Source organism: Helicoverpa armigera, chromosome 11 (genome assembly GCF_030705265.1).
Source record: "Helicoverpa armigera isolate CAAS_96S chromosome 11, ASM3070526v1, whole genome shotgun sequence".
NCBI classification, from domain to species: Eukaryota; Metazoa; Arthropoda; class Insecta; order Lepidoptera; family Noctuidae; genus Helicoverpa; species Helicoverpa armigera.
Genome location: NC_087130.1, coordinates 11,405,823 through 11,433,178, shown reverse-complemented (window position 1 = coordinate 11,433,178; position 27,356 = coordinate 11,405,823). Strand labels below are relative to the sequence as shown.

The following is a 27,356-nucleotide window of genomic DNA, read 5'->3' as shown; positions in this document are numbered from 1 at the left end:
AACATTTTCTGTATCTAATCTCCCTCATTACTTATGATAAACAACATCACGAAATATTTTAAACGGCGGCCTTGACTATCACTAAGGTATTAACGAGTTGAATTAAGACAGGTACGTGAAAAACATTTCCTTGTCTTTTTCTTTGACTAAAAACTTCATAGATTTGCCCAGGTAACTGTTTTCCTTGAAAGGCAAGGCATGCTTGCAGCAAAATGATTTTATCGCAAGCGCGTTTAAGCTAGCAATTTCTTCAGCTTTGGAAATCAGTAAATGTAGATAACTATAAGCAGTGGTGGAAAATCGAGCGCCAGCAGAAACCAAGAAAGTCAAGTTGATTATTGTCCTGTCGTTTAGTACAAAGTCAGTAATTCGCAGTTTTAATTTGTGTGCCCATAAGATTGTTAGGTACGCGACTTCTTTTTATTGTGTGACGTACACAATAAAAGAGTCATTAGTGCTAACAAGGTCGACCTTTCGATCAATTAAGTAATAAGTAAAACAAATAACTCAAAATAACATTTGTCTATATTCATAACAAAATATACATTGCATTACTTAATTAGGTAACTAATCAACATTTTTACAAACATTCACGTATTTACAATTTACACAATAATTTCCACTAATTACAGAAACATTGTTATAATAATTATACATATTTTGTCAAAATTATTACACCTATAAAATTTTAATGATAAACAATGAAAGATAGTGTACTCTTGCAGATACCATCTTTGTCATAGTTTTATGAAAATGTTAACACAAGTAATATTAATTTTAAATTATGAATTTCCATTAAATATATTAGGTATTTATTCCATTGGACAAATGCGAGGAATTCAACTAAACACTATTAAAAATTACAGTGAATATAAACATATAAATAAATAATAATAAAACAAAGCAGGATACATCGAGATTATTCGGCAACATATTAGAGTTTAGAGTGGCAATCATCATGAGAACCGCCAACTGCATAATATATTTTTGATACATACACAATCTTGCACGTTAATGATGTCGCCATTTGAAGATAATAATGGTTCTAACAAAGGTGTAAACAAGATTATAGTTATTAACATGAGTGAACATCGTTAATCTCATTGAGTATCCGGGGCGATTGTCTTCTCTGGCGGTTCAGAAGTAATCTGCTTGTAGTACTCCACGTAACTGTCGCATTGCTCCCCTGAAACAATACCTCGTTGTTATACAATCATTCAATATAGCATTTTATTATTTAGCTTAGATTAGTAGCTGTCTCCACAATCCCACCTACACACAATATTTTATCCCAAACTTTACAATTCACATTCTTATTAATGTCATGATTTTCGTTCGCCCTTTCGATAAATGATCTCCCATATATCTAATCATTTAAAGAACTCCAAAGAGACGGAGGTAGAAGACAGACTTCTAAAAATACTTCTTAATAACTTTCGAGACTATTGGAAGGAGCATTAACATGCCCAAAACTTTGTTATGCTGTTTCATCTACCTGCATGTGCGAATCACGCCGGGTACGAAAACTAGTATTCATATTGTTCTAGTAACACATTTGTTAACATGTAGCTTATCGCGTACATAAAGCAGAGTTTATCTGAAGCAACCCCATGACATTAATGTGACATCGAATGGTGTTGATAACTTATCGGCTCGATACTGACGTAAACACCATGATAATGATGTGTTTTTCTTTTTACTAAACTGGTTTGGACCGATTTTATAAATTGCTATCACTAGCGGCGGATCCAGCTGACAAAAAAGTTGTGGGCATTTGATGTAGCTGAAAACTCACATTCGTTCACTTTCAATAAATTCAGATATAATAGGGAGTTAAGGGGGTGTACATTAGAGATAATATAGGGGGAAATGAGAGTATATGGGAGAAAACATAAGAAAGTAAATAAAGAAGAACTTAAGGAAGTAACATTAGGGGAGTATGTAGGTTAGTACATAAGTGGAGGACATATTTATAAGGAAGAACATGAGAGAGTAGATAAGGAGTCAATAGAAGTAGGACATAAGGGATTATATAAGGAAGTACATAAGCTATTTAGTAAGAGGCGTACTTAAGCAAGTATAGTAGGGAGACACTTGACACATTTTACTAAATAGTACTTCTAGTTACCTTTCAAGAAGTGTGGAGATCCTCTAGTCCGCTCATTCCTGTTCTGCAGCGCGTGGTATATCGCGGTGAAGGCGGTGGGCCTACCGTGAGCCTGTGCATGCGCCCGCGCCGCCGCCAGCAGCTTGCGCGGCGGGAGGGACAGCCAGGTGGCGCCGGCCTGCCGCGCGGCCCCGGCGGCACCTACCGGCTCTTCCCAACTCAGCAGGACTTCTACAACTTCCTAGTAAGAGAATATTTTTTTGTCAGTAAAAGTATACAGCTAACAGTATAGTGTATTAAATAAAAAATAAATAAAACGCTGCATTGAAAAATGACTTCTATGGAAATGACTAATTTGCCTTACGCAGATGTATTCACAAATATCACAATCTCTATCTAAATCTGATACACCTATTGTAAAAAGGTAAAACGTCCATTACAGTAACTAAAACAACAGACGGTCGAATTCTTTTAAAATGGCCTATATGACGCGGCATAGCATACATCCGACAATTTGCTTCGGATCGCTTCTCATTGGCGTAGATTTGGCCACGTAGGATGCCCTTATAAACTTAAACTCACCTCATAAGCCTTCAACCGCCACAGCATATCCAAAGCCAGCTGTGCAGCCGCAGGGTCAAGATGCCCCAGCGACAGCAGCGCGCAGGCGAGAGCCCTCGCATCTCCCAGCGCCCCGCGCCGCAGCGCCGCGCGTAACCGTGCCGCACTGCCCCGCGTTACAAGTGCGCGGACCATTAGTTCAGAGGTCACTGGTTGGATGACCAGCGAGTTGCGGCAGAGGGAAGCGACGTATGCTGTTACTACCTGTGTGGGGGAGAAATAGTTCAAAAGACGGTCAGCAAGCTTTTTATTTATTCAGTCATTTAAAAGTTCCATAAAAACTTGACAAAGGAAAAAAATACGTTGCTAAAATGACAGCAAAACTTGTCTATAACTTAATGAGAATGAATGTAATAAAGTATATAAGGGGAATACATAAGAGGAGTATATAAGGGGAGTACATAAGGAGAGTTCATAAGGAAGTTGAAAGTTGAAGACTTCGTAACGGAAATTTCATCAGTACTTCAAGAAAGCCTGCAAAAGTGGCTGAAAAAGAGGGAAAATACATTATTTCTACACAACAATGTAGAAGACAGACTATGAATGTTTTCTTTATTTAAAGACCATGAGATGAAGTTACAGCGTCACACCTAATTACGCGGAACTGCTGCGTGTGCTGTGGCGCGGGGGACTGACCCGCCGTGTTACACTCACCTGCACGAGGAACTGGTCGGCGGCGTGCTGCTGCAGCAGCGCGCAGGCGTCGGCTGCGACACCAGCACGCGGAACTGCTGCGTGTGCTGTGGCGCGGGGGACTGACCCGCCGTGTTACACTCACCTGCACGAGGAACTGGTCGGCGGCGTGCTGCTGCAGCAGCGCGCAGGCGTCGGGCTGCGACACCAGCACGCGGAACTGCTGCGTGTGCTGTGGCGCGGGGGACTGACCCGCCGTGTTACACTCACCTGCACGAGGAACTGGTCGGCGGCGTGCTGCTGCAGCAGCGCGCAGGCGTCGGGCTGCGACACCAGCACGCGGAACTGCTGCGTGTGCTGTGGCGCGGGGGACTGACCCGCCGTGTTACACTCACCTGCACGAGGAACTGGTCGGCGGCGTGCTGCTGCAGCAGCGCGCAGGCGTCGGGCTGCGACACCAGCACGCGGAACTGCTGCGTGTGCTGTGGCGCGGGGGACTGACCCGCCGTGTTTCGAGCCACTTCTAGTTCCGCCCACTTTCTAGAAAATCACGGGAAGACCATTAGGCAAATACCAAGAATAATAGTGGACAATTCAGAGAAGACCTAAAAGTACAATCTTTGAACTGGCTACAGTGATCCTTATCAATCTATGTTGGTATGGTATTAGTCGAAAGAACATTTACTGACTTTAACCCCCCACCAACGCGTCACGAGCTGGTTGAGCAGCCGGTAGATAGCAGCACTGGCACTGTGTTCACCAGCAGGGACAGTACATCATACCTGTAGAGCGCGTGTATCTCGTCGAAGACGTGCGACAGCTGCGCGAGGTAGCAGCCGGCCTGCGTCACGAGCTGGTTGAGCAGCCGGTAGATAGCAGCACTGGCACTGTGTTCACCAGCAGGGACAGTACATCATACCTGTAGAGCGCGTGTATCTCGTCGAAGACGTGCGACAGCTGCGCGAGGTAGCAGCCGGCCTGCGTCACGAGCTGGTTGAGCAGCCGGTAGATGGCGTCTCGTCCGTCTGTCCGCCGCAGTAGTACGGCCACTATCTTCGCTAGCTCATCTTTTGGGAGCTGTAACACGAATTTTTTTTTATTTGAAATGCTTTTCGGCCAAAAGTTTTTGCGGGGCATAACATGTCGGTATGTAGTCCGGCTGGAACACCACCCACGTGTCCGAGTCTGTGTGTGCGTCATGTTAGTGAGGATATGTTACCTCATGCGCCAGTCCGGAGGGCACGAGGCGCACGCGCCACAGACAGCCGAGGCGCGCGTCGATGATGTAGTCCGGCTGGAACACCACCCACGTGTCCGAGTCTGTGCGTAGCGTTAAGGCAATTTATGCCTTCAAAAGTTAACGACAGAATTTCAGCAGGTAAACATTTAGGTAAATGTCAAAAAGCACGACAAAAACCGCACCAAAAAATTCTATCTAGTTGCAATAACATTTTTTTCAAAAGGATACACATAGGACAGAGCATGTCCCCGACTAGCGCGGGCTTCATGCTGACTCCGGGCACGACGGGTATGTGTATGATGCAGTTGTTCTCCGCCCGCGACTCCTCCATAATGTCGAATATTTGAGAAGATTGGGAAGCCTGCAATGTTAAGTCAATGTTACTGTTCGCGCCATAACACTTTGCTACAGACCTACCTTTGTCTTTTGAGCCATTTTAAAATTATAACTTACAATGATCATCAGATCATGATCTGAAACCCTTCTGGAAGCAATATAATAGTTACCTGATGATGCACGACGATCAGATCGTCGACCACGTTGACGGCGAACCTGCCGACCAGCCCTGTCTTCAGCACATGTGTGCTGTGGAGGCCCGCAGGGCCCGTGATGGGCATCAGCCATACCTGGTCAACATTAGTTTATTAGATGAAGTAAAGCCGTATTGTGAAGGGTCTTTACATACTATGATGTTAAGAGTTCCATTTTTGGATCATAGAGGATTTTATACACATAATAATATTGGCTCCTTGTGTGGTCCAACTATTTCTCGCAGCTGGATTAAAAGTCTATTGGATGTAGTAAGACTGAACAAAGTCAGTTACCTCAGTGGGTCCAGGAGCGGAGACGGTGGCACAGTGTCCGTGCCTGAACACGGCGCACCAGGTCGCCTCGCACAGCCGCAGGATGAACACGTCGCGCTCCACTACTGGTCTTGTAGCCTCCACTACAATTTGTATTTATGTTATACGCTACACACCTACATTTTAGGTTGCTTACATAAAACTGTGGAAAAAGGCAGGTCACTGCCATGTACTTAACATATACCTTTGGATCAATAAATAAAAACAAATGTTCTTGATCATTAGGTAGTATCATTTAATTATTGTAGAAATAGCAATCTGTTTAATGAATTACATAATTCTAGATTTTTCCTAACTATGTTAGGGTGGGATTCAAGACTAACCCGATGCAGCGTAGTACCAGTGTTTAACATGGATTGACCACCTGTCTGACCTTGGCCTTATATTTGATTGATTTATGTGACTGTTATTTAGCCACAATCTGTTCAATGAATCACACAGTTTAATATTTAATTTGTAAGAACATAATAAACACCCTTCCTTACACTCTAGTTTCTGCAGCTTGGTGATGGTGGAGTTGTTGAGAGAGAAGGGCTGTAGCAGCAGCCCGTTGTTGCCGGCCAGCAGCACGATGTTGCTTTGAGAGCACCATGAGAACCATGCACAGCTGCCAAAGATAAATAGAATGGCTTTAGGAGACTAAAAATTTATTATTCTGTAGGTATATTTGGTTTGTGGGACAGTAGTTAGGGAAAGAGTTATGTTGTATTGTACCTGAAAGAAGTGTTTTTTAAACTCTTCAACTGTTTCTTCTCTGGCAAAACTTGTAGTAATTCAATGCCATGGTCCGTTATAAAGGTAATCTCATTTACTTTGGGCCAAACAAAACCCAATATCTTTGCATTCTTCCATTTACATGTGTGTGAGTATTCAACATTAGTAGGGGCCAAGTCTTTGAAGTTCACGAATTCTACAGTAGCATTCTGAGTGTCTTGGTTTCTCTGTATTGCAAGTATTTTCAGATCTGGTGAGAATTTTATTGATATTATTGGTCCTCGGTCTTCCATACGGAATGAAGTGGATTTTGATTCGTCCATGCCATTGACCGTGACGCCTGTAACGCCCCCAGATCTAACTGTAAAAACCTAGAAAACAAAAAATGGTGAAGTATTAGTCATAACAGAATGTTCCTCAAAATGACTTTTGAGCTGGTTAAAAAGATTTTTATGATTGACAAAGCTGTTGACATTATAATAGGATTATCTAAGAGTTAATTACGGTCTACTAATCACGACCGAATACGAATTAGTAATAGAAACAAGAAAATTCATGGTCATTACCTGTCCATTACTGTCGTCGAAAAATACATTCGTGACTGGACTATCGGCGTCAAAACGTTTTGGCTGGTCGGAGAGAGCCAAACAGTACTCGTCGCTGCCATCTAAACAAAATCGTGCCATGTTTTGAACATAATAAACTTTCGTTTGAATTAACTCACAAAACTTTCGTCTTTGTTGTGAAACGGTGACAGTGACATAATCTTCTGACAGTTAATGTCATGCCTCGCCATCTGTCGGATTAAAATATTCTGATCTAACTTAACGGCTTTTCGCTAGGTATGTGAGGCTTTCATTCATATGAGTTGTTGTGTTTATTTAAAACTATGCACTCTACTACACTAATTATTTTGTATTTCATAGTTTACTGAATTTATTTATTCAAGTTAGCCAACAATTGTTTACACCTTAATATTATAAAACCTACATAAAAAAGTTACACAAATATAAAATTTTCTTACAGACAGACTAACACCTCGTGACACCTTTCGTTACATTTAAGCTCTTTTAAAATAAGTTACATACAAATTATAACTTGATTCGAATGTAAAGTTACACCTAATATTAAAAAAAAAGGTAATGAAAAAGAGTTACAATAGCTACTTATAGACAAAATACCATAAATTAGGTTTCCACAGCAACCAATGGCGGTAACAACAAACGAGAGTGTGATATCGTGATTGTAAATACTACAGAAAATATAACATTATGAATGAAAATATAGAACTGAGTAATTTTACTGCCGATGATTCCCTTGAGAACGATATCCAAGAGTATCACGAGATAAAACAAGACACGACACTTGATGATATTGAGACTTCGTTTTCTTCAAAACAGTCACCGAAACATTTGAATGAATATGATTTTTTTACGCAGATAGATGTTAAAACGGAACCTAAGAAAAATTTTAAGAAGAAAAAGGGTAAGAAAAAAGATAAGCCATCTAATTTGATGGACTTGATAAGTTCAGAGATAGCCGCGTCCGTTGTGCCGGTGACCGACAATGTGGTGTCTTTAGTAGATGTTTCTAAGGAACGCCAAAATAGTTTTTTGAGAACGGATTCTAAATTCACTCCATTTCAGAAACCTAAAACATTCATTGTGGATGCTGAAAACGGGTAAGTTTTTTTCACCAAATAAAATAAAATTAAACTAATTACCTGATAACATGTCCCTTTAAGGTATCTTATAAATCTTTATCATTTTTGCAAGTAGGTAACTGCAATTATAATGAAACCATTTATTTCACTTTCATACATTGTAGGTGGGCTCCTAAAGCCAAAGCTGCTTACTTGAGCCCCATATTTCCAAGAATACTGGAGAATGCTGTGTCTGACGACTCTCCGATTGCAGTAGAATATGTCGAACCACGTGCATTCGATGACGTCGTGGCCAAACACACTGAAAGAGATAAAGATGACTCCATCAAGTTTTTAGACATAACAATAAAAAATATAACACCTAAACATCACCATTCCTTCACATTAGAAAAACTACTTTGTGTCAAAGTTGTAGAATATTATAATGAATACATTTATATTCAGAGAGTTCTTAAAGATCTCGCTAAAGACATTAAAGTAAGTAGAGATACAAAAGACAACCTTAAGATAGATTTAATGAAAGTTAGTCCTAGTAAAAAATACGATGTACGGTTCGATAAAACACTGAGAAATTACACAGAAAAGTTACTCAAGCTGAAAGAAAAATATAAAGAATCACTCAAAGCAAAGAAAGAAGCCACTCATAAAATAATATCGCTATGGGCAGATGTAGAAATGTTAAGAGAGAGGCGTGAATGTATTGACACACCTTACAATTTGGAGTTAAATCAAATTATTTTAGATGAAACTGAATACGAGAAAGAATGGAATGATGTATTCAACACAGAATATACAGATACTCTTGACCAAATTGAATATGACTTCGTGACTAGGTACTTGGAGTATAAAGAAGCTAAGAACGAGCAAAATACAAATACAGATAAAAAACTTTCTAAGCCAAAATTACAATTTGATGAAGACAAAATAAAAAGCGAAGTTGAAATGTTCGTTAATACTGTTTTAACTAAAAGTACAGTAGAATTGTATCTGAAAAAAGACGAATCTATTATAACAGATTTTGAACAGCAGGGTCAGCGATTTCCGAAAACTAATTATAACTTTTTAATGTATGTGGACGATGTTTTTGTATGCGAATCTGAAAATTATTCTAGTGATGATATGTTTTGTGCGGAATTTACCGAGAGTTTCTCCGTGCAGATTCTTGCAAAGAATAAAAGTATAAGGATTGTTTTACTAGAAAATGGTACAAAGGTTTCGGATTTTACAATTACTTTGCAAGAGGTAAGAAAAACCAACGAAAATGCCGAATTTGTGGCTGAAAGTCTAATTCGCGAGGAAATAGTTGAATCGAATTTGAAATATGTAGGCAGTGGTGTAAGTATGAAAGAAATAGCTCACGCAAATAAAGTGAGACTTAAAAGTAGCAATTTATTCAAAGGAAAGTTATTTACGAACTACGAAATAAACATGAAAGTTGGTTGGAACGACAAGCTAGATCAGAATAAGTCTCAAGCTGTTAAATCTTCAATGGAATTAGGGAAAAGAATTAAAAGACTGTTGCATGGTATTGAGAAACCGAATTTAGACGTATTATTAGACGTTATCAGTAAAATATATGAGAAAGATGTAACTGACGAAAATATGATAGAGACAATTACGAAACTATGCCAAATGGAAGTGCAAGATGACGACACCTTTCCTCTGGAAGATAATAATCCAGAGATTACACGGCTGAAGTTGCTTCACTTGAGGAATATTGGAGGTTTTACTGGTATCGACAAGAAATTGGTTCCACTCCACGCAAGTCAAATAACTACAGATCAACTGAACTGTCTCCAAAAGACGAACGAAAAGGAGTTCGATATGGACTATCTCAATAACGCAGAAATGGAGATGGATCCTATCGAGTTGCAAAGGTTTATTGGAGCGAAGTATGTTCAAAAGTTAAACAGAAATATGTTGCGAAGTCTGAACGAGTATCTACTTCAGAAGACACATAAAGATGTCGTTAAGGAATTTAATTTTAGTTTCAGGTCGGTACCATGAAAATTTTTCCCCTATCCTTTTTCTTGACCATCATCTGATTTGAGCTTTTCCTTGTTAATTTTTCCATTACAGAAGTTTATTTTCCAACCAGTCTAACGTAGGGGTCCTTGCAACGGCCTCAAACTCTACGAAACAGCAGATTTTGAGGGAGTCTTTGGGCAAAGATCAGGAGATTCATGTGACTGTAATAAGAGCTTTCAATCTGCTTGACCGAACTGCTGCGGTTCTTGACGAGATAGCTGAAGATGATGAAATGATTGCAGGTGACTTTGGAAATTACTTATTATCTGTTACAAAATATTACGACTCAATGCTCCAGTTTCTTCAGGATTCATTTACTGGACAATGGCTTTTCTTTCATCGACTTCTCAAAAAGGAGGAGGTTCTCAATTCGGATCTTTGTATGTTTTTGTTGCAGGTTTCAAAGTGCGATCTCTAAGGCCTTTCGTTCGGGTGAACTACAGAGGCACATCTGCTCAGACCGTTACCGCCATTGGCTGTCATCCGTCTTGGAATCACACCCTCAAAATCAATACCAAGTCAGTAACATAATAATGATGCCAATTTGCATCAAGAACACTATAGTATACACTACTAGTACCTTAAGACAGGCATAATTAATTTGGTAACTGCGGAAAGATCCTAATATAATTGCTCATCACTTCCAGACTTGAGCCTTTATCTTCAGTCCATATCAACATCTACGACGAGTACAAAGCCAACATAGTGGAAGGTTTCTCCGAAGAGGAACATTCTAACAAGACCGTTCACTATCGCTACTATAACAAATGGTTGGGGACTTTGGAGGTACCGCTGTATGCGGTGTTGAGTCTGGGCACGGTAAGTATTCTGGAAATCTGGACAATAAACAACCATGTAATGGCGGAAGTTGAGTAAGAGGCTGAAAGTGTGAAAACACCTAAGAGAAATAGGACAGCAATTGCACAAAAATTGTCAGGCTAGCAAACTCTGATAACTGGATTTTTAGAATGCAAGAGGCCAGGCATCGCTTTTCCAGCAAAAAACTCGTCGAGTTTAGGTTTATACCAAGGATAGCAGATAGGACCTATTTTCGTTATGGACTTATTTATAACAGTTAAACTGAGGGGTGTGTCATATCAAAGACAGGATGATTGTAGTCTCGTTAAGAGTGTCGCGAGGAAGCGTGATTCATGCTCAATCCAGTGTAATTGAGAGTAACGTCCTGGCAACGCATTCGCGGATGACGCCAGCTGGCGCGATGGGCGTGTCGCTGACGTACGATCCAACACGACTTATTGACATGCACCGGATTCTACGGCGTAGGAATAGCACGATAATCACACAACTCAATAATGTACTCATAAATCCATTTGAATATTTAGCAAGTCTATTTGACAGGTGCGAATTTTTTTCAACTAGTTTATGTTAACTTTGATCTCTAATCCAAACGATTAATGACTTGAAAAGTTGGATGAGATATTCCTAGGTCCAGAGATTCACACATGACTTATTGGCTCAACTCTGTATTTGCATCTAACGGCAACTACTTATCCCATTTACATAGATAGCATGCCAACTGGATGACTGCAGCACGTGCGCGAGTTGCCAAATTATCCAACTAAATACAATTTGTGTTAGCTCAAATATTGACATAACCGATGTTCATGTAACGATCACGTTTCCAGCTCCGGGGCACATTCAAGATCACGACCCCGCCGCTCTTGTTTGGTTACGAAACCCACCAAACGAAGGAGTCAACATCGCTAATCCCAGAAATAACGCAACTCATGAAAAAACACACCACTTTCATAACATTAGAAATAACGACCAGCCTATCGCATTTGGGAGGATTGCACGCTTATAACCAGCCGCTACCAAGCTCAATAGAAGACGATTATTTGATCAAACATTTGAACAATTTCGTAACTGAATACACAAACGAATTTCCGATGAGGAATATTTCGTTGACTTTTATAGATAGCGCGGGTAGGAACAAATGCGTCACGCAGTTTCTACAGCCAATACCTTTGCCAGAAAAGGACTTCATTCCCAAGAATCCGAGAGGAGACTCGGCTATATCGAAGTCTTCTGGGTTTTCTAAGAGTTCGTCATCAAGCGGGAAGAGAAGAGAAAGAGAGCTGGATGTTGATGGCATGAGTCATGAGGAAAAGGAGTCAATATACAGCGCTCGCGAAGGAGACAACCTGTCAAAAATGATGAATGCGTGTATGCGGTACGTGTCTTTGATCCCCAGCTATGAAGTGACGGAGACTCATGCTGTCACATTGTTGGGACTCGTTAGTATATTTCATTATATTGCATGTAGTTATTTTTGCTACCGAAGCAAATGAACTCTAGAAGCTTGTTTTATTTTACAGGAACTTCTAAAAGTACTTCACGGTTCACCTCTAGACCACACGATACTCCTAGCGAGCTACTTCATATACCTCGGCATTAAATGCTGGGTGGCAATAGGTCTTGGTCTTCCCCGAGGCCAGAGCAGCTTCGTACTATTTAAATACGACCTGACAACACGTAGGATAGTACTGGAAAGTGATCAGCTGTTCAGAAGCAGGGGGTTTCTGAACAAAGGTGATGGGTACACATGGTATGTGTGTGACGCAAGCAGTGGGGAACGTCATGAACTTAGAGACGTCGGCTGTCCCATGAAGACTGTCGACTATGTGTTTGATAACGAAAATGTGAGTAAAGGCTCTTCAGCGAAAACTTATTAGTTGAACAGAATAATGGAATGTAACTTTTCCAGATATGGGTCAACGTTCAAGCGTCTCAAGATTGCGAAAATATGGGGTTTGATTTCACCAAGTCTTCTGAATGGCAAGCTGTAAGTATACAAATGGATCAGCCTAGTTATAAGCAAAGACACGTCGTGGTTTTATGAAATTTTGAATCCAAGTAACGACCTTGACGCTTTCATCTTAAGGTCCATTTTACTACACAGGTGTTTGACAAAAGTGTGTTCGTGATGAAGCAGCCAGTGGTTACAGATAGCACGCTCTACTCGCCCCCACCGAGTGTGGAGGGGTTGAGGGTTGCTCTTGAGAACAAGATTAAGATGAAGGTTCAGAAGTGGAGATCACACATGAAGACTATTTGGAACAGGTAATAAGAACTTTCTAGTCAAGTAATCATGGGACTAACGCAAACAGATAAATCTCGACAATGAGAGAAAATGGACAGTAAATTCAATCTCAAATCATATACTGTCTCTGATTTTTACCGTAATTCTATGTATATCAGGTATTGCAGTACGCTGTTACGCGACATGTTGCTACAATGGGAGTATTGGGTATTCTTTCCGACTGGTCCTAAGCCAGTCTTCAGTCAGAAGCTGAAACACTTAATGGCGACATTTAAGGTAAGGCTTTAGACCTCTAGCTAGTCTTTTTTTATAACTTTCATATTACAAGACTGCAAACTTGAGTGTTTTTTCAGATATTTGGCTTCCCCCTAAACATGTCGTACGTGAACACAAAATCGGTGATATCAGCCGTCAAGTCTACTGGCCTGCACCTGACAGACGATCCTAATGTGGAGTTTGCGCTCGGTGTCGAGGTGTGTGCCTACCCTAATAATGTCATTAGTATCTGGGTATTCCTCGCCAGCATTAGCAGAATGTAGATAAGTCAGTGTGGTGTTTTTGTGAAATAAACCGATTTACAAAATGACGACCTCTTGTTTTCTAGAAAGACTATGCAGGTATTGTGCATACCCTGTGTCACACACTGACGTGTTTTGACTTCCAGCTATTTGATTAATATAATAAAATGCGTCAAACAGTTTCCGCAGAAGTCTAAAAGCGGATCAGTCCGCGCCGCTTCGCAAGGTAAATATTTGGGTAACCACCGTCCACCAAACAAAAACTTTACAGAAGAGCAATATAAAAGTTTATTTTAAAACTAAACATTTCATCAGGACTATAAAACCAGATTTTAATTTAAATAAAAAATAGAGCTTGTATGTCTTTTCGTTTTAATGCTAACAAAATAAAATTAACATTTATTCCATTGTAGTATAAAAATATACGTAAAAATAGAAAAAAGGAGATGTTATACGTGTTGTGGGGTCGCGGTCGTTTGAAGCCCAACGCGACGCAGCGCGCTGCCGCGGCTAGATTCAGTTCCGGGCTGCCTTAACCTAGCGGCCGAGCCGAGCCTAGCTGCCGGGGTCGTCGGGCTTGCTCTGTTTGGAGCGGCGCAGCTGCTGGATGTAGTGGCGCTGGATGGGCTTGTGCAGGGCCAGCTGCGCCAGCGCGTCGTCTATGGAGAACCACTGCCGCTTGCGACCCATCAGCCGCGAGTCCTCCCACTCCGCCAGCTCCTGGGTCACCGTCATCACGTACACTTCTGTTCGGTGTTTGTGCTCTCGGTTCTGGAATTAAACAAACACTAACTTTAACTAAATCCTCAGCGATTAAAATCTGGATCGTCTTTAAGAACAGATTTGAAAGATCTCAGACATACAATACAAGATTAGAAATCTTGCCAATAAAGCTTAGATTGAATCGAGTAATTCATTCGCCTAACACGTTAGGTTCAAAGAGTTCACAAAGATAACGAGACTTTTATGTACGATTTTAGTGAACAAAGCGCTGGCCACGACCGCAGAACATGATCCCCCACACGGCGCGGCCCTGGCTATGTTTGACATAGGCCCAGCCAATGTAACTTTACACACAGGTAGCTTTGCACAGCGATTGTCGGGGATCAAATGACGTCACCGCACTTATTTTCTCCGAGTAATGAAACCTGTTTGATCCAAGTGCTACAAAAACAGCAGCTGGTACTTGATATCGAACGAATCTAGTTTGTAAACAATAGAACTGCGGCATGACGTAAATAAAACCAATCAAGCGATCTTAATTAATTTTATGACAAAGTAATTGCTTACGTAATTAGCGGCACTGGTTAACGCGTGATAAGTAAGTCAGGAGTTCACTTGGATGAGTTAAATCATAAGCTTTATTGTATAAATAATCCGAGCGGGATGCCACCGATGTTATTCATATTTGCGATTGAGTATTCATAAGCTATTGTGGTTCGAATGTAGCTACAGATTAACCTTACGAGTATACATAATATATAAAGGTTATCACTAGGCAACAGGCTAGCTTAACTAGCCAAGCTCTCCTAATCACTTAAGATGAGGAATAGCTTGAGAGAGAGCTAATGTTTCACAGTTTAATTTTGGTAAATACATAATATAGCAACCCATTTTACTCATAATGGCAATTTACTGGTTATAAATGTGACAGAAGTACCAGTAAATTAAAACGACTACCGTAATATCGAAGGTGAATTAACGGTCGAACGTAACAATGTAAATAACAAGTCTTATCTCAGGGAAATTCATAGACCGTTAGTCAAGGGATAAAATTCGTAAAGCTCGCCAATGTTGCGCACATTGTCTTTGGACGTTCATAAACATTCTTATCTATAATTGGAACATTTCATTGTTTTATTCATTTCCGTAATGATTCAAAGAAAAATAAACAATGAGGTTTAGTTCATTGCCTGCGATTTAGCTATTTGTGTTTGGCAGCATTTGATAGACTGAATTTTGTAAGCAATGAACTAGCTTTCAGAAATCGGGAGACTTGAATAGATGTCCGAGTTAGGTATCCCGGAAAGGCATCCCAGGAACTTGTCTGGCAGGCTAATATTTATACTACGGAAATTATAGTATTGACGAAATATGTAATTTAAAACTTACTCCTAACAAATATTTATTTTATTTGACACTCGTCAGCTCCAGGGACCATCGCATTTGATACTTTTTACAGGTTTATGAGTAAGTTTCAGTATTCACGAAAATTAATTTGTGGAAACCTAAAAACATCCTCTCGTAGGTATACAAATGGCGAGTTTCGTTTTAAGAAATAATCGATCGTGAATTTGAATAAAATGTGATGTAGTATGTGGTCCGTTGTCCATTTTATCTATTTTCCAAAATATATATTTTAAAATCATATCTTACGTTATAGGAGTTCGTTTATAATTCTATTAGTCTAGATAAGTCTAAACCCTGACTCAGGCCTTGAAATACATTCATTGGATTTAGAAGGGGACTCAAAATAAATGCGGCCCGATTATGACAAATTCTGAGACAAATATAGTACATTCGATACTAAAGTACAGTTTTTATCGTTCCGTCTGACAATTAGTCATGGGCTTCCGTGCTGTATTTTGTTTGAATTGCTAAGTATCTAACTATCCAACTTTTACTTGGGAACCTTGGCAATTTCTATTTATGGGTTCAGAGAGGTAGAATTAAAACTATGAGGTAAATGGGGTCAAAAGGAGATTCTACACATCATAAAATTGAGTCATTGTTGAAATATTCGCCAATATCCTACTGGTTCACCATAATAAAGCCATAACATTTCCTTATAAAACACCGGATCGTTTCATAGCAAACTGCTACATTGTCTGCGAAACTAATTTAGATAGGGTAAACAATAACGTGTTTACTTTCTGTTATGATGAAGCGGTATTATTTAGAACAAGTTATTAGCAAGTCCCTTGTATTGTTGGATAATTATACTGGCTAAGCAAAGTTGGAACATTTTGTACACAAAACAAAAACCCCTTCAGTTATTGTGGTGATCGAAACATCGAGACCTCTATAACCAACATTACAAGTTAGGGTTGTTAAAACGTTATTACTAAATGCAGATTAAAAGAAAGGCTTAAATCTGATTCTGGCATAAAAGTCAAAGTATTTATTTGCATCAACGATAACAATAAAGCTATTAACGATTTCACGGCTTATAATTCACAGATTGATACGCCCTTCAATCACTTTCTTTTGATGGACATTTGCGCCATGAACACGAGACTGAAACGTGTTTGGACAATATTTTGCACATGTGCGTCATAAGAAGGATACAGAATTACTTTTATCAACGTTATTAAACTGATATGGACACTGACGGGTTGTAATGCTATCTATTTTCTCACGGAGAAGAGTTGCATCGAACTTGAACACTGTTTGGGAATGACCAATTAGGTTTTTATAATGCAAGTTGTTGACGATGGGTAACAAATATAGGACATGCACGGAGGATCCGATTGGAGTTCCTGCGAACTGAGGCAAGCATTTGGAACATCTAGGGCTAAAAAAAACACGAGAAGATTACCTAAACATGGCAAAGAGTGTGCCTATTATTAAAGCCTATGCCAACCACATTGGCCTACTTAAGTCTCGGAATTTTAAAGGCTTCGAGGTTAACCCGTAGCACGCTGGGGCTGATTGATCGATCAGGGTTTGCTAGAAAATCTTGGAAACAGTAGCTTTTGTTACGATATAACGATTTACCGTCGGACGCCTCTGATGAGTGTAGTCCGTGAAGAGAGAAAAAATGTGATTAATGAAAGTAGCGCCAAGGCATAGTGGAATGCAATTGTTTGCACCTGCCGCCTGGGTGCCGTTCTTTTGTCGATAATTAAATGAGCTAAGCCTGTTGCTAGAATTCTAGCACCTGTTGTCGACCTTGGAGGTCTGTCCGGTAATAAAAATAATTGGAATTTGTTGGCCCTATATTCATTTTATCTAGTGTAGGGACACCATGGGAAAAAGTTTGTTTGAGGAAGCGTTTCGGCCGATATGATAATAATGTTATCATTAGTTTGTACATGAAATTAATTTACCATATTTAGAAGTAGGGCATGAAAACCGCAACCAGATAAATCTATGCTTACATAAATACCCGCCTAACGAGATTCGGGTAAAGTAGGTTTATTAGCCAAATTTTATTAGGCATCAATAATTTGCGTGCGACCCTCGAACGAGTTAGATACAAGCTCTTTCTTTGGCTCCACTCCTAATGGCCTATTGTGTAATATGTTTATAAACAGAAACGGTACTGTGAAATAAATGTAAAGACATGTTTATGTACAGTATTGTTTTTTTGATAAATTCCATTACCGTTTTTTGTACTCTCTTGTTTTTGTTATTGCAACAATGGGTAATTTTTTGTTATTGCTTTTTGAGTAACTGAATAAAATACCGATGTATAGAAAAGTCATACTTGAGATAAATAAATGGTAGATAAATTCTGTTTACTAAATATTTAATAGATGATATGTATTGAAGTTTCTATTGTATTTTATTGATATTGTATCATGATTCTTTATTGCTGTGGACATTAGGATGTAGACAGATTTTTCATTATTGTTAGTCTTGTTTTATATAACTTTACCTCATTACCTCATTCATATTAGAAATCCAAAAATTAGTAAGGGGCTTGCTTACTTATCCAAGGATAGCCTTTAGTATCGTAGGGAGGTTTATTACAGACCACTTTGTTTATTTTACATCTATTGTAAAGGGTGATTTTTTTGCTGGTATCTTTTTGGCAACACTGTTTTTGGTAGATCACGCGTGAATCGTGTCTTGTGTCATTGTGAAACTTGTTCAGTATGGTCTATAATTTAACCATGAATCAACTTACGAACGAACAACGCTTGCAAATTATTGAATTTTACTATCAAAGACGACAATGGCCGAAATGTTACTGTGAATGGCGGGCGTTACCGTGTGATGATTGGCGATTTTTTTTTTGCCCAAAGTGGAAGAATTGGACATGCCTGACACGTGGTACCAACAAGACGGTGCCACATGCCACACGGCACGCGAAACAATGGCCTAATTGAGAGCAGGCTTCGGTGAACAGTTTAACTCACGTTTTGGGCTCGTCAATTGGCCGCCTAGATCGTGTGATCTAACGCCTTTGGACTATTTTTTGTGGAGCCAGCAACGATTGACGCACTGGGAGCCAATATTGAAGCATTTATTCGTAATATACCGGCTGATATGTTGGAGAGAGTGCCGAAATTGGGCCTTGCGAATGAGCCATCTAAACCGGAGCCGCGGCCAGCATTTGCATGAAATCATCTTCAAACATTAAATTATATTGATCGTTCCATCGATTCCAATAAAGATTTCATCAAATTTTTCAAGTATTTTGTGCTTTTTTTGAAAATCAAATCCTAAACCTCTTAAAAAATCACCCGTTATAATAACACGGGAACTGAAAATAAAATAATTAATACTTTCATGCGTGTTAATGTGTTACTCATCAATTAGCTATTTTAATGGAGTGCAGAAATTCATTCCGTAAATAAGTTTTATTTTTAAATACATTTTATTACTACCAGTGTAATTACACACCTCACCAAAATTATTTACACCTTTTCCGTACTAACAATCTCTTTTTAGGCTTATAGACGGCTACGACAAGACCATATTGGCCTTACACAAACATAAATATCTGTTTTACACTTGTCTAAAAAAATTGTGGCTGCAAAATGAACAATATGTCAACATCATAATCTGTCATTTTTTTAGACAAGTCTTAAACTGACGTTTAAAAGTTTTTGTGGTAAGACGGCATGAGTTTCTTGTCTACTATGAAATCCCTAAAAAAAAAATTATCAATGAATAACCATTGATAACGTTACTTTAAATCTTGTTTGCTAATGTTCCAGTAATTCTGACTTTCTTTTACAATTCTAAACACTAAAACTAAACAGGCCTTTCCAATGGTTTAAAATAAACATTAATTCTTAAAATTCAATCTTAGGGAAATAAAATTCATTTTTATCAATATGAGACAGCATTGGTAAATTATTTATTATATTCGCACTATACCAGTTAGCCTAAATTCTTTTAAATATTTTAACTATAGAACAGTCCTTTAACAAAAAAATCCTCCTATTTATACTTTTTTTTAGTTAATAATGTTATTTTTTTGGATAATAATTCTGGGACAACTAAATGAAGATGTAAGCTTTCATAGTCTATATAAGAATTTTATGTGTATCATGCTTATTCACTATTTACGGGATTAACCTATAATCTTGAATAACAGACTAAGTATGGTGACTATTAATGTTGCAAATATCATATTAGTTCATCTATTTAAGTCATACAAGAATGTTATTATCATATAAACACTAGTGACTAAGCTCAGATGTAACAGGTTCTGTCACAATTCAGATATCATGTGAGATAAACTGAGAAATTGACCTTTCATCTCATTACCATATGTTTCATCACTACCACAACATGCTAGGATGACTATTATATGGCTTCATATACTCACAGCTGTGATTTGGCATTCGAATATACACTGTCATCAGGTTTACAGCCTCCGAATGACATTTCGTCGTGTAAATAACATGTATTCGGTGTTTGGTTTGTGCTCACCTCGAATACTCCGAGACATCGGCCGAGTTTGCCGATGACGCCGGCCTCCTCGAGCACCTCGCGCATTGCGGTCACCGAGGGCTCCTCTTCGGGCTCGACGCCGCCGCCGGGCACGATCCAGTTGTCCGGCCGTCGCGACGATGTCACCAGGAGCACCTACACAACACAACGCAAACACACCTGCTTTACAACCAGTTCACAGCTCTAGACGCACCGAAACAACAGAAATACAACGCTAACCTCTGTTTCGGCGTCAGAACGAACGCAGATACACGCCGCGCGACGTCTAAATCCCTCGTCGTCGTAAATCCGAATCGAATTAGGCTTCTCCTTCACCATTTTTACATTAAACACGTAAACACGAACTAAACAGACGATCACAAACGAAAAGCTGACATCAAATATAAAGAAAAACTATCAACTGAACGTAATTTTTTAATGATCAACAAACGCCATAACCGAAGTATCCTATGTTGAACGTATCCATTTTCTACTAATAAAGTTACACAACGTACATGTAAAATGAAACTATAATAACAATAACGCTACAATTAGAGCAATATTTCAGCTAAAACTAGCTTTTGATCGCGTATTTCAAGCCCATGTTGAATGGTGCCTGACGTATTCTTTCTTTGCGAAAATCGAAATAGTTTTTGGAAAGCAATAGGGAGTCTATCAGCTGACAGCCGGAAGTCGGAAACGGTATTGCCTTATAATTCGATTTTATTTCCCGAATGTTGCTATTGTTTGATAATCTAAGGGCATATTTTTTCAAGGATACAGGATTCAAGGTCAATTATTCCATTGTTGACTGAGTAACAAGGAATAATATTTTATTTTTCTGAACTTTAGATCCAATAGTTGTTTTTTTATGTTGTAAAAATCAAAATATGTCACCTTAAATATTTTTTTTTATTCATGTGTATATACCTACGTATCCTAAAATTATATTTAATATTCAATTCTGTAGCGAAACTAGTTAGTATCTACAGTTATTCAATTATAAAAAAAAACAAGGTCAGGTGAGCTAAAGATTCATTGACCTTTATTTGGCCTTTGCTCTTTGGGACACTTTAGTCGATTATTAAACTGGGTTCTGTGATCAATCATACATCCCTAAATTCTTGCCCATCACTAATTTGCTCTATAGTCTGTGGTTACATCAGTGTTGATGACAGTTATTTATTTAAATTTGCGGTTTTTAGTTATTTTTCAGGTACCATGGGTAAGTTAATCCAATTAATTACAAACAATAAGGGTACATTTCCAATTAAGGGTTTAGAATAATTCTTTAATCCAGTATAAAATGACTAGTAAATATCACAATTTACCTAGACATCATCAGTTGATAGATTTGAATTTAGCATTTGAATTGTTTGTAAATGAAGCGTCGTATTCCTGATTTCAGACAAGAGTTTCGACTTCAGCAGACTGCTGAAGAATCACGAGAAGAAGCACAAGAGCAGACCGTCACAGTTCGGCAGCGTAGCTGGCGGGGTGTGTTTCCACTAATTTGTAATAAAAACCGTAAATTGTAGTTATCATCATGCATGAGGTTGAACCGTCCTGTAAAGTAGGTATACCGCGGTGCATTCATATAGCTGCACTTTGTTTTTGCTGTTAGTGTAATTATGGATTTTTTTGGAGTATATTCTGCATGCCAATTGAGGGTCAATTTTTTTCCCTAAGTGAGAATGATTAGTTTTGCATGACTTCTAGAGTTGTAGTTATTATTATTAGTTATCATTGGGGACATGGCACATAGATCAATTGACTAGTTTGTTATGTTTTCTTACATTATTTATTGCGTTAAAATTCTGCATTACCTCATACTGCATACAAACAAAGGTTGCTTTATGAATGCACCATCTTAATCTAATTGGATGCTGTTTTCAATCTATTAATTAGTCTGATATTGTTTTTCAGGTCCAGAAAAGGCTTGAGCACAACCTAAAATATAGGAAGAGCAACCGTCTGTCAGTCTTTGATAACTTGAGAAACTTGGCAAAATGCGACAGTCCGGTACCTATGCCCAAGGTACAGTCGAAGGTAGAGCACAGGAGACAGCAGCTGGAGAAATGGAAGGAGGAGAAGGACAAGAAGAAAAAGGAAGCAGCGGCACAGAAGAAGAAGCCATTCCTAGTGGGAGTGTCACACGCACCAATCAAGTTTGTGCCTCCACCGCCGGCCCCCAGACCCATGCCCAGCACTTCTGGCAGAGTGACACGCTCCCAGTCCGCTAGGTGCAGTGTCAAACCTAAGGACACCAAGGAGACCAAAGCAGCCTCTCAGTCCTTTGCACCAAAAAATGCTTCATTTAGGCCACCTGAAATAAAAACATTGACTAAACTGCCAAACTTGGCACCACCAAAGACTAGGAAGGATAAAAAACAACAACAAAATATTACTTTTGACCCGGTGTTACCAACTGAGATGCAAACTAGCAAACAAACAAGATCTAAGGCTACTAAACAGAGTGTGGTAGAAACTAAACCTGTACGTAAGCAAGCAGAGAAACCAACCAAAGGAAAAGTCACCAAACCTGCTCCAAAAACTAATAAACTACCATCACTGCAGAGTAGTTCCTCAAGTGAGATAGAGTCTAGCAAGGAAATGTCACCCATTTTGATGACCAAGGTGTTGAGGAAGTCGTTGCCAGCTCCAAGCTCCCCTCAGGTGACAGCTAAGACACCCAGGAAGTCTGTAGACAGTTATACTCCTAACAGACCTGTGCCTAGGAGTGAGTCCAGCTCAGAGGAACGGCTGCGGTCTCCCAAGTCCTTGGATGACGTTCCCATGACTCCTGAACAGATAGCGGAAGAGGCTAAGAACATCAGTCCTTGTGTGACCATGTCTCGAGGCAAGGATAATGCACGGAAGGAGATGAAAAAGAAAATGGATGAGGGTATGTATCACCATCAGTCTACAGTTTGTTTCCACCAAAGTCTTTATATGAAGGATATTTAATTGATGTGGTCTGGGCCACTTTAAACCAATTGAATCAATAAGCTGTAAACAATTTGTTTTAGAATATTTATACTTTAGTTAACAAAGCTTGCTTGTTTTCTCTAATAAAATCTAGTGTCTGATTGTTCTGTAACAGTTATAAATATTAAATCTTATGTTTATGTATTTACAAAACCAGGTCTACTGGATGAGGACAACAGCCACATAGAGAGTGTGGACCACTTCAGGAGACAGCTGGCCTCGGAGATCAAGCGCATGACAGAGATGTGTGAAACCTGGGACAAGATCTCTGAGCAGACAGTGCTGCCGGAGACTGTGCAGGTAAACTTGTCTTGATATGTTGTTAGTTACTTTGAAAAATTTTTTGGTCTAATATATGATTTTTTAAGCTATACAAAGATTTACAACAGTATATAAACTAAGGGTAATTTCAGTAGCACGGAACATAATAATATTTTTTATGTTCCATTAAAAATTTTTAAGTATTATATTCCATTTGAGTAGAGTTAGTTATCTAAACATAAACAATCTTGATAAGACATATAAAATGTCAGTTTAAAAATAATAAGTCGCAAAAAATCCATGCAAATAGAATAATAACTTTTGCTTAATCAATTGAATCATTATTTTAAGCACTTGTTTATTTATTTAACATGCATTTGTGTTAAAAGTCCTATCGAGATTTAAGTAGTTTACCATTAGTTAGTGCCTACTCAAATTTGGTATAAATGGATGGAGAATCAAAGTAATTTATATTTTTGACTTTCATAAGTGCTTGTAAGGCCTAAATGATGTGACTTTGACTTTGTTACTTGTGTGTGCAGGAGGCAGTGCTGTCGGCAGTGGGTCAGGCGCGGCTGCTGATGACGCAGAAGCTGCAGCAGTTCGCGTCGCTGGTGGAGCGCTGCGCGCGGCCGGAGCCCGGCGTGGCGCTCGTCACGCCCGCTGACCTGCACGGCTTCTGGGATATGGTGTTTATGCAGGTAACATACTATTTATAGGATAAAAAAATGTAGTTTTTCAACTTCATTATAACATTCGTGCTGTGAAAATTCGGCCTTATGTATAAACTATTAGGGCAGTAATAGTATTAGTTTACAGCCTATGAGTGTCACTTCAAAAAACTGAATATACCTATAGGTCCTATTCTGAGATTAAAACCCTTGAATCTATTACAAGTACTGCTTGAAACAACTATACTCCATTTGAATAGGCACTTAATTAAAGGTAAGCTTGATAGGATTTTTTATTTGATTATGTAATTGGCTTTTGAGTAAAAAAAGTTTTGAGTAAAAAGTGGTTTATCTTTAATTAAGTGCCTATACAAATGGAGTATACATACAGTTCAAAACGATTATCGTATATTTAACTTCATTAAGATAATCTTTCGTTTTGTTTTTAAGTCTCAAAACATGGTGGTGTACAATCCTCCAAGGAACTCCAAAAAGATTCATGTGCATACTTCAAATGGAAATTTAACTGTACCTATTTTGATCCATAGGTGGAGAACGTAGACATGCGTTTCAAGAAGTTGGAAGAGCTGCGCCTGTGCGGCTGGGTGGAGGACAAGCCTATTGAGGCTAAGAAGAAGGTGGTGAAGGGCCCTGCCCAAGCCAAGAAAGTGGCCAAGCCTGCCGGTGGACCTAGCCGACTCAGGGAGATGATTGCTGGTAAGGAAATGTAGGATTATATATAAGGGCTATGTTGATAAATATTGGAACTATGTATGCAACCTCAGAAAGCGAAATCCGAATGATCATGTATAATGTCCACTTTATCATGTTTTCAACAGCCCAGCAACTGAACTTTCCATACTGTTGTAATTGTAACAAAACAGAGATGTTTTGAGTAATTACGATTTGTATTTTCTACAACATTTAGTAATACTTTACTTCAACACAATGCCTTATCTTCTAAATACAGCTGCAAGAAAAGCCAAGAAGGAGCAAGAAGAAGCTAAGCCAGCAACCCTCCAGCCACCTACCGAGGACAGCAAGACATTCGAGGCCGGGTTCTTCAGCGTGCGGTCACCCGTGCGGTCCCCCGCGCCCTCACCCGCGTTGTCGCCCTCACAGCGCACTCCGGGGAGCAAGACCAGCTTGCTGAAAGCTGTGTTGTCCAGTGAGGCTAAGAAATCGGCTAGCAAGGTATGTCTGTGAATTAGAAGATGCTATTTGGAATAATAAAGTATTATTTATTTGAATAAAAGATGGTATTAACAACGAAAAAAAGAAAGATGCATAACTTAACTAAACATAGAGAATAGTAGAAAATGTACAGCTGTGAATGTCTTTAATATTTAAAATTGCAGATTTTACCTTGAAGGCTATCCTAAATACTATTTTGTAAAATCATTTCAGAATTCCACATCGTTTGCGATGTTGCGTGCGTCTGTATTTGGCAAGAATATGGAGTGTGATGGATTCTCTTTACTACCAGTAAGTCTTAAGAACATTTATAAAATCTTTGCCTTTAAGTTTGATATTCACAGATCTACTAAAACTTCATTAATTTCACAGCAAACCCCAGTACCAGTGACACCAATCAACTTATACGCGACCCCCGGACGTAGTATACTCAAAGGCGCCAACACGGAGACCAAAAAATCTACCAGAAAGTCCATCAAAATGGTTTTGTTCAACCGTTCAGACACCGAATTACAAGACGTGTCTTACCACACCCCAGACAGCGAGGCTAACGAACAGAGACCTGATGACATACATACAGACAGTGGCATTTCTTCCATGGATTTGGAGAAAGTGGAAAATAAAGAAAATTCTAGAAGGAAGTCAAAGTTGGTTAGGCAGGATGCGGAAGATAGAAGTCCAGTTGTCACTCGCAGCAGGCGCAAGTCCTTAAACACGACGGTAGAGGGCGACGCTGTCACGCCAAGAAGGTCGTCTCGCAAGAAGGTGCTGCACGATTCAGAAGATAATGTCGTTGAAGAAAAGGCTAAAAGGTCTTCTAGAAGACGGAAGAGTGGTGTGCAAGCATAGTTTGTATATGACCTTTAAAAGTGTTGCCATATTGTGTAAAACGGCTCTTCAATTTTCTGAAATGCGTTGATGCCTGATTGGGCAAGAAACATTGAGATTAATTTGTAGTCCAGTTAATATGTAGCGTAATTTGTGCTCAATTCTTTGTTAATAGAGATGATAGTGCTATTGACAGTGAAAGGCTTTGTATATCTTTCTTTTTTTCTTCTAAAATACAATTATTGGTCCTTGTTTAGTTGACAAAAATGTCATCAATCTTAAATGAACTAAATATTCGCTTTATAATAAGGATGATCAAAGCCATTCTTACAGGGAAGTCAACAATGAGTCCAGTGTTGCCATGTTTTAAATAAAATTGGCCCAATTTATACATAAAGGGATTGAAGATTATGCCCATAAGAGGCCAAACTGTTATTTTTGTGTTATTAGTATTTGTAGATTATTCTGATATTCCATTAGTGTTTAATGTTTGCTACAGTTGTGTTGTGAGTGATCTGAGTAATAATTCCATACGTAATAAAGATTAGCCAAAGGAATATTCGCCATAATTACTAAACTATTAGTAATCATAAGGTTTCACTTCATATTAGTTTTGTGTTAAAAATACTTGTATTGTCTATTTTAGTGAAATATTGATAAAGATCATGATTAGTTATTACATTAATTTTATGCCTGTTTTTAGGAAATTATGCCAATTTGTTTAATTAATATTCAATTATGTAGTTTGTGTAGATTTAATCATTTGTTTTTAGTTTCTTTTTGTGAGGCAGTCGCGGGAAAGTGCCTTTTATTGAAAAGCAAGTATGCCTCTTCCAATTCCTCTTATAATCTTAGATTACAGTCATTGTAAACATAATAATTATAAGTTAATTGTTGTCCAAGTTAACAGGCAGTATTACTGAGGCATACTTGCGAGGTTTCCAATACAACAGTGTAACCAGTGCCTTGAAACGTTAAATATCGTTATTTATTGAACTTGTGAGTACCGAGGCTGCCTCGGGTGAGTTAAGTTTCATAATGTCGACTGTGTGAATGACATCAGACTTGACAACAAGTCTGATGTCGTGATTATTGTACAATATTAGTATACAAGAGTTTTTAATAATAATTCTGGTTTTATTTTTAAATTACTACCGCGGAATACCCGCAGTAATTCGCTTACCTAATCTAAGCAAATACCTTTATAATATAATCTTTATATATAATCCTTTTTATGACCCGATAATAGTCAAAACTAATACACGAAGGGGTACAGAGCTAAGCCATAGCTCTGTGTCCCTTCTTAATTAACCGTCAAATCCGTAGCGGACCCCAATCGGGGTCTGAACATCAA

At 38.9% G+C, this 27,356-nt stretch overlaps 4 protein-coding genes across 7 annotated transcripts; 2 read left to right on the top strand and 2 right to left on the bottom strand.

Annotated features, from left to right (window-relative positions):
* Positions 1 to 507: 507 nt before the first annotated feature.
* LOC110375547 (regulator of MON1-CCZ1 complex) lies at positions 508 to 7,037 on the bottom strand. The gene is made up of 12 exons (XM_049851935.2): positions 6,745 to 7,037; positions 6,179 to 6,549; positions 5,950 to 6,071; positions 5,426 to 5,547; positions 5,108 to 5,227; positions 4,830 to 4,962; positions 4,581 to 4,681; positions 4,281 to 4,438; positions 3,757 to 3,901; positions 2,690 to 2,932; positions 2,129 to 2,348; positions 508 to 1,186 (listed from the first exon to the last, which is right to left on the bottom strand). Exons 1-12 carry the CDS (start codon positions 6,862 to 6,864, stop codon positions 1,101 to 1,103), a joined length of 1,941 nt encoding a protein of 646 aa, XP_049707892.2. The 5' UTR covers positions 6,865 to 7,037; the 3' UTR covers positions 508 to 1,100.
* Positions 7,038 to 7,230: 193 nt separating this feature from the next.
* On the top strand, positions 7,231 to 13,520 carry Cc2d2a (Coiled-coil and C2 domain containing 2A). Its single transcript, XM_049851917.2, has 11 exons — positions 7,231 to 7,859; positions 8,006 to 9,835; positions 9,921 to 10,111; positions 10,267 to 10,387; positions 10,517 to 10,688; positions 11,516 to 12,127; positions 12,209 to 12,532; positions 12,598 to 12,675; positions 12,793 to 12,953; positions 13,092 to 13,209; positions 13,287 to 13,520. The coding sequence occupies exons 1-11, from the start codon at positions 7,450 to 7,452 to the stop codon at positions 13,470 to 13,472; spliced, it is 4,203 nt and encodes a 1,400-aa protein (XP_049707874.2). The 5' UTR covers positions 7,231 to 7,449; the 3' UTR covers positions 13,473 to 13,520.
* A 201-nt stretch (positions 13,521 to 13,721) lies between these two features.
* Positions 13,722 to 20,756, bottom strand: LOC110375550 (diphosphoinositol polyphosphate phosphohydrolase 2). Its single transcript, XM_049852007.2, has 3 exons — positions 20,301 to 20,756; positions 20,061 to 20,216; positions 13,722 to 14,222 (listed from the first exon to the last, which is right to left on the bottom strand). Exons 1-3 carry the CDS (start codon positions 20,397 to 20,399, stop codon positions 14,007 to 14,009), a joined length of 471 nt encoding a protein of 156 aa, XP_049707964.1. The 5' UTR covers positions 20,400 to 20,756; the 3' UTR covers positions 13,722 to 14,006.
* Positions 20,757 to 21,141: 385 nt separating this feature from the next.
* On the top strand, positions 21,142 to 27,131 carry LOC110375566 (disks large-associated protein 5). 4 transcript variants are annotated; one of them, XM_049851929.2, is made up of 9 exons: positions 21,142 to 21,285; positions 21,469 to 21,557; positions 21,987 to 22,965; positions 23,206 to 23,348; positions 23,852 to 24,010; positions 24,529 to 24,697; positions 24,951 to 25,174; positions 25,388 to 25,465; positions 25,547 to 27,131. In XM_049851929.2, the coding sequence occupies exons 1-9, from the start codon at positions 21,282 to 21,284 to the stop codon at positions 26,021 to 26,023; spliced, it is 2,322 nt and encodes a 773-aa protein (XP_049707886.2). In that variant the 5' UTR covers positions 21,142 to 21,281; the 3' UTR covers positions 26,024 to 27,131. The 4 variants fall into 4 exon arrangements, with proteins under 4 accessions (XP_049707886.2, XP_049707885.2, XP_049707888.2 ...); XM_049851928.2 differs by lacking the exon at positions 21,142 to 21,285 and adding an exon at positions 21,351 to 21,373; XM_049851931.2 differs by lacking the exon at positions 21,142 to 21,285 and having other exon boundaries at positions 21,494 to 21,633.
* Positions 27,132 to 27,356: the final 225 nt, after the last annotated feature.

Coding starts and splice junctions, on each gene's coding strand:
- LOC110375550 (XM_049852007.2), bottom strand. CDS start 20,399: ATGGTGAAGGAGAAGCCTAATTCGATTCGGATTTACGACGACGAGGGA. Junction 20,217..20,300: donor GTTCTGACGCCGAAACAGAG/GTTAGCGTTGTA, acceptor TGTGTTGTGTAG/GTGCTCCTGGTGACATCGTC. Junction 14,223..20,060: donor GATGTCTCGGAGTATTCGAG/GTGAGCACAAAC, acceptor GTTTAATTCCAG/AACCGAGAGCACAAACACCG.
- Cc2d2a (XM_049851917.2), top strand. CDS start 7,450: ATGAATGAAAATATAGAACTGAGTAATTTTACTGCCGATGATTCCCTT. Junction 10,388..10,516: donor ACCCTCAAAATCAATACCAA/GTCAGTAACATA, acceptor CATCACTTCCAG/ACTTGAGCCTTTATCTTCAG. Junction 12,128..12,208: donor CTGTCACATTGTTGGGACTC/GTTAGTATATTT, acceptor TTTATTTTACAG/GAACTTCTAAAAGTACTTCA.
- LOC110375566 (XM_049851928.2), top strand. Junction 22,966..23,205: donor GAAAAAGAAAATGGATGAGG/GTATGTATCACC, acceptor TTACAAAACCAG/GTCTACTGGATGAGGACAAC. Junction 25,466..25,546: donor ATGGATTCTCTTTACTACCA/GTAAGTCTTAAG, acceptor TTAATTTCACAG/CAAACCCCAGTACCAGTGAC.
- LOC110375547 (XM_049851935.2), bottom strand. CDS start 6,864: ATGGCACGATTTTGTTTAGATGGCAGCGACGAGTACTGTTTGGCTCTC. Junction 4,963..5,107: donor TGATCGTCGTGCATCATCAG/GTAACTATTATA, acceptor TTAACATTGCAG/GCTTCCCAATCTTCTCAAAT. Junction 4,439..4,580: donor CCTCCGGACTGGCGCATGAG/GTAACATATCCT, acceptor TTCGTGTTACAG/CTCCCAAAAGATGAGCTAGC.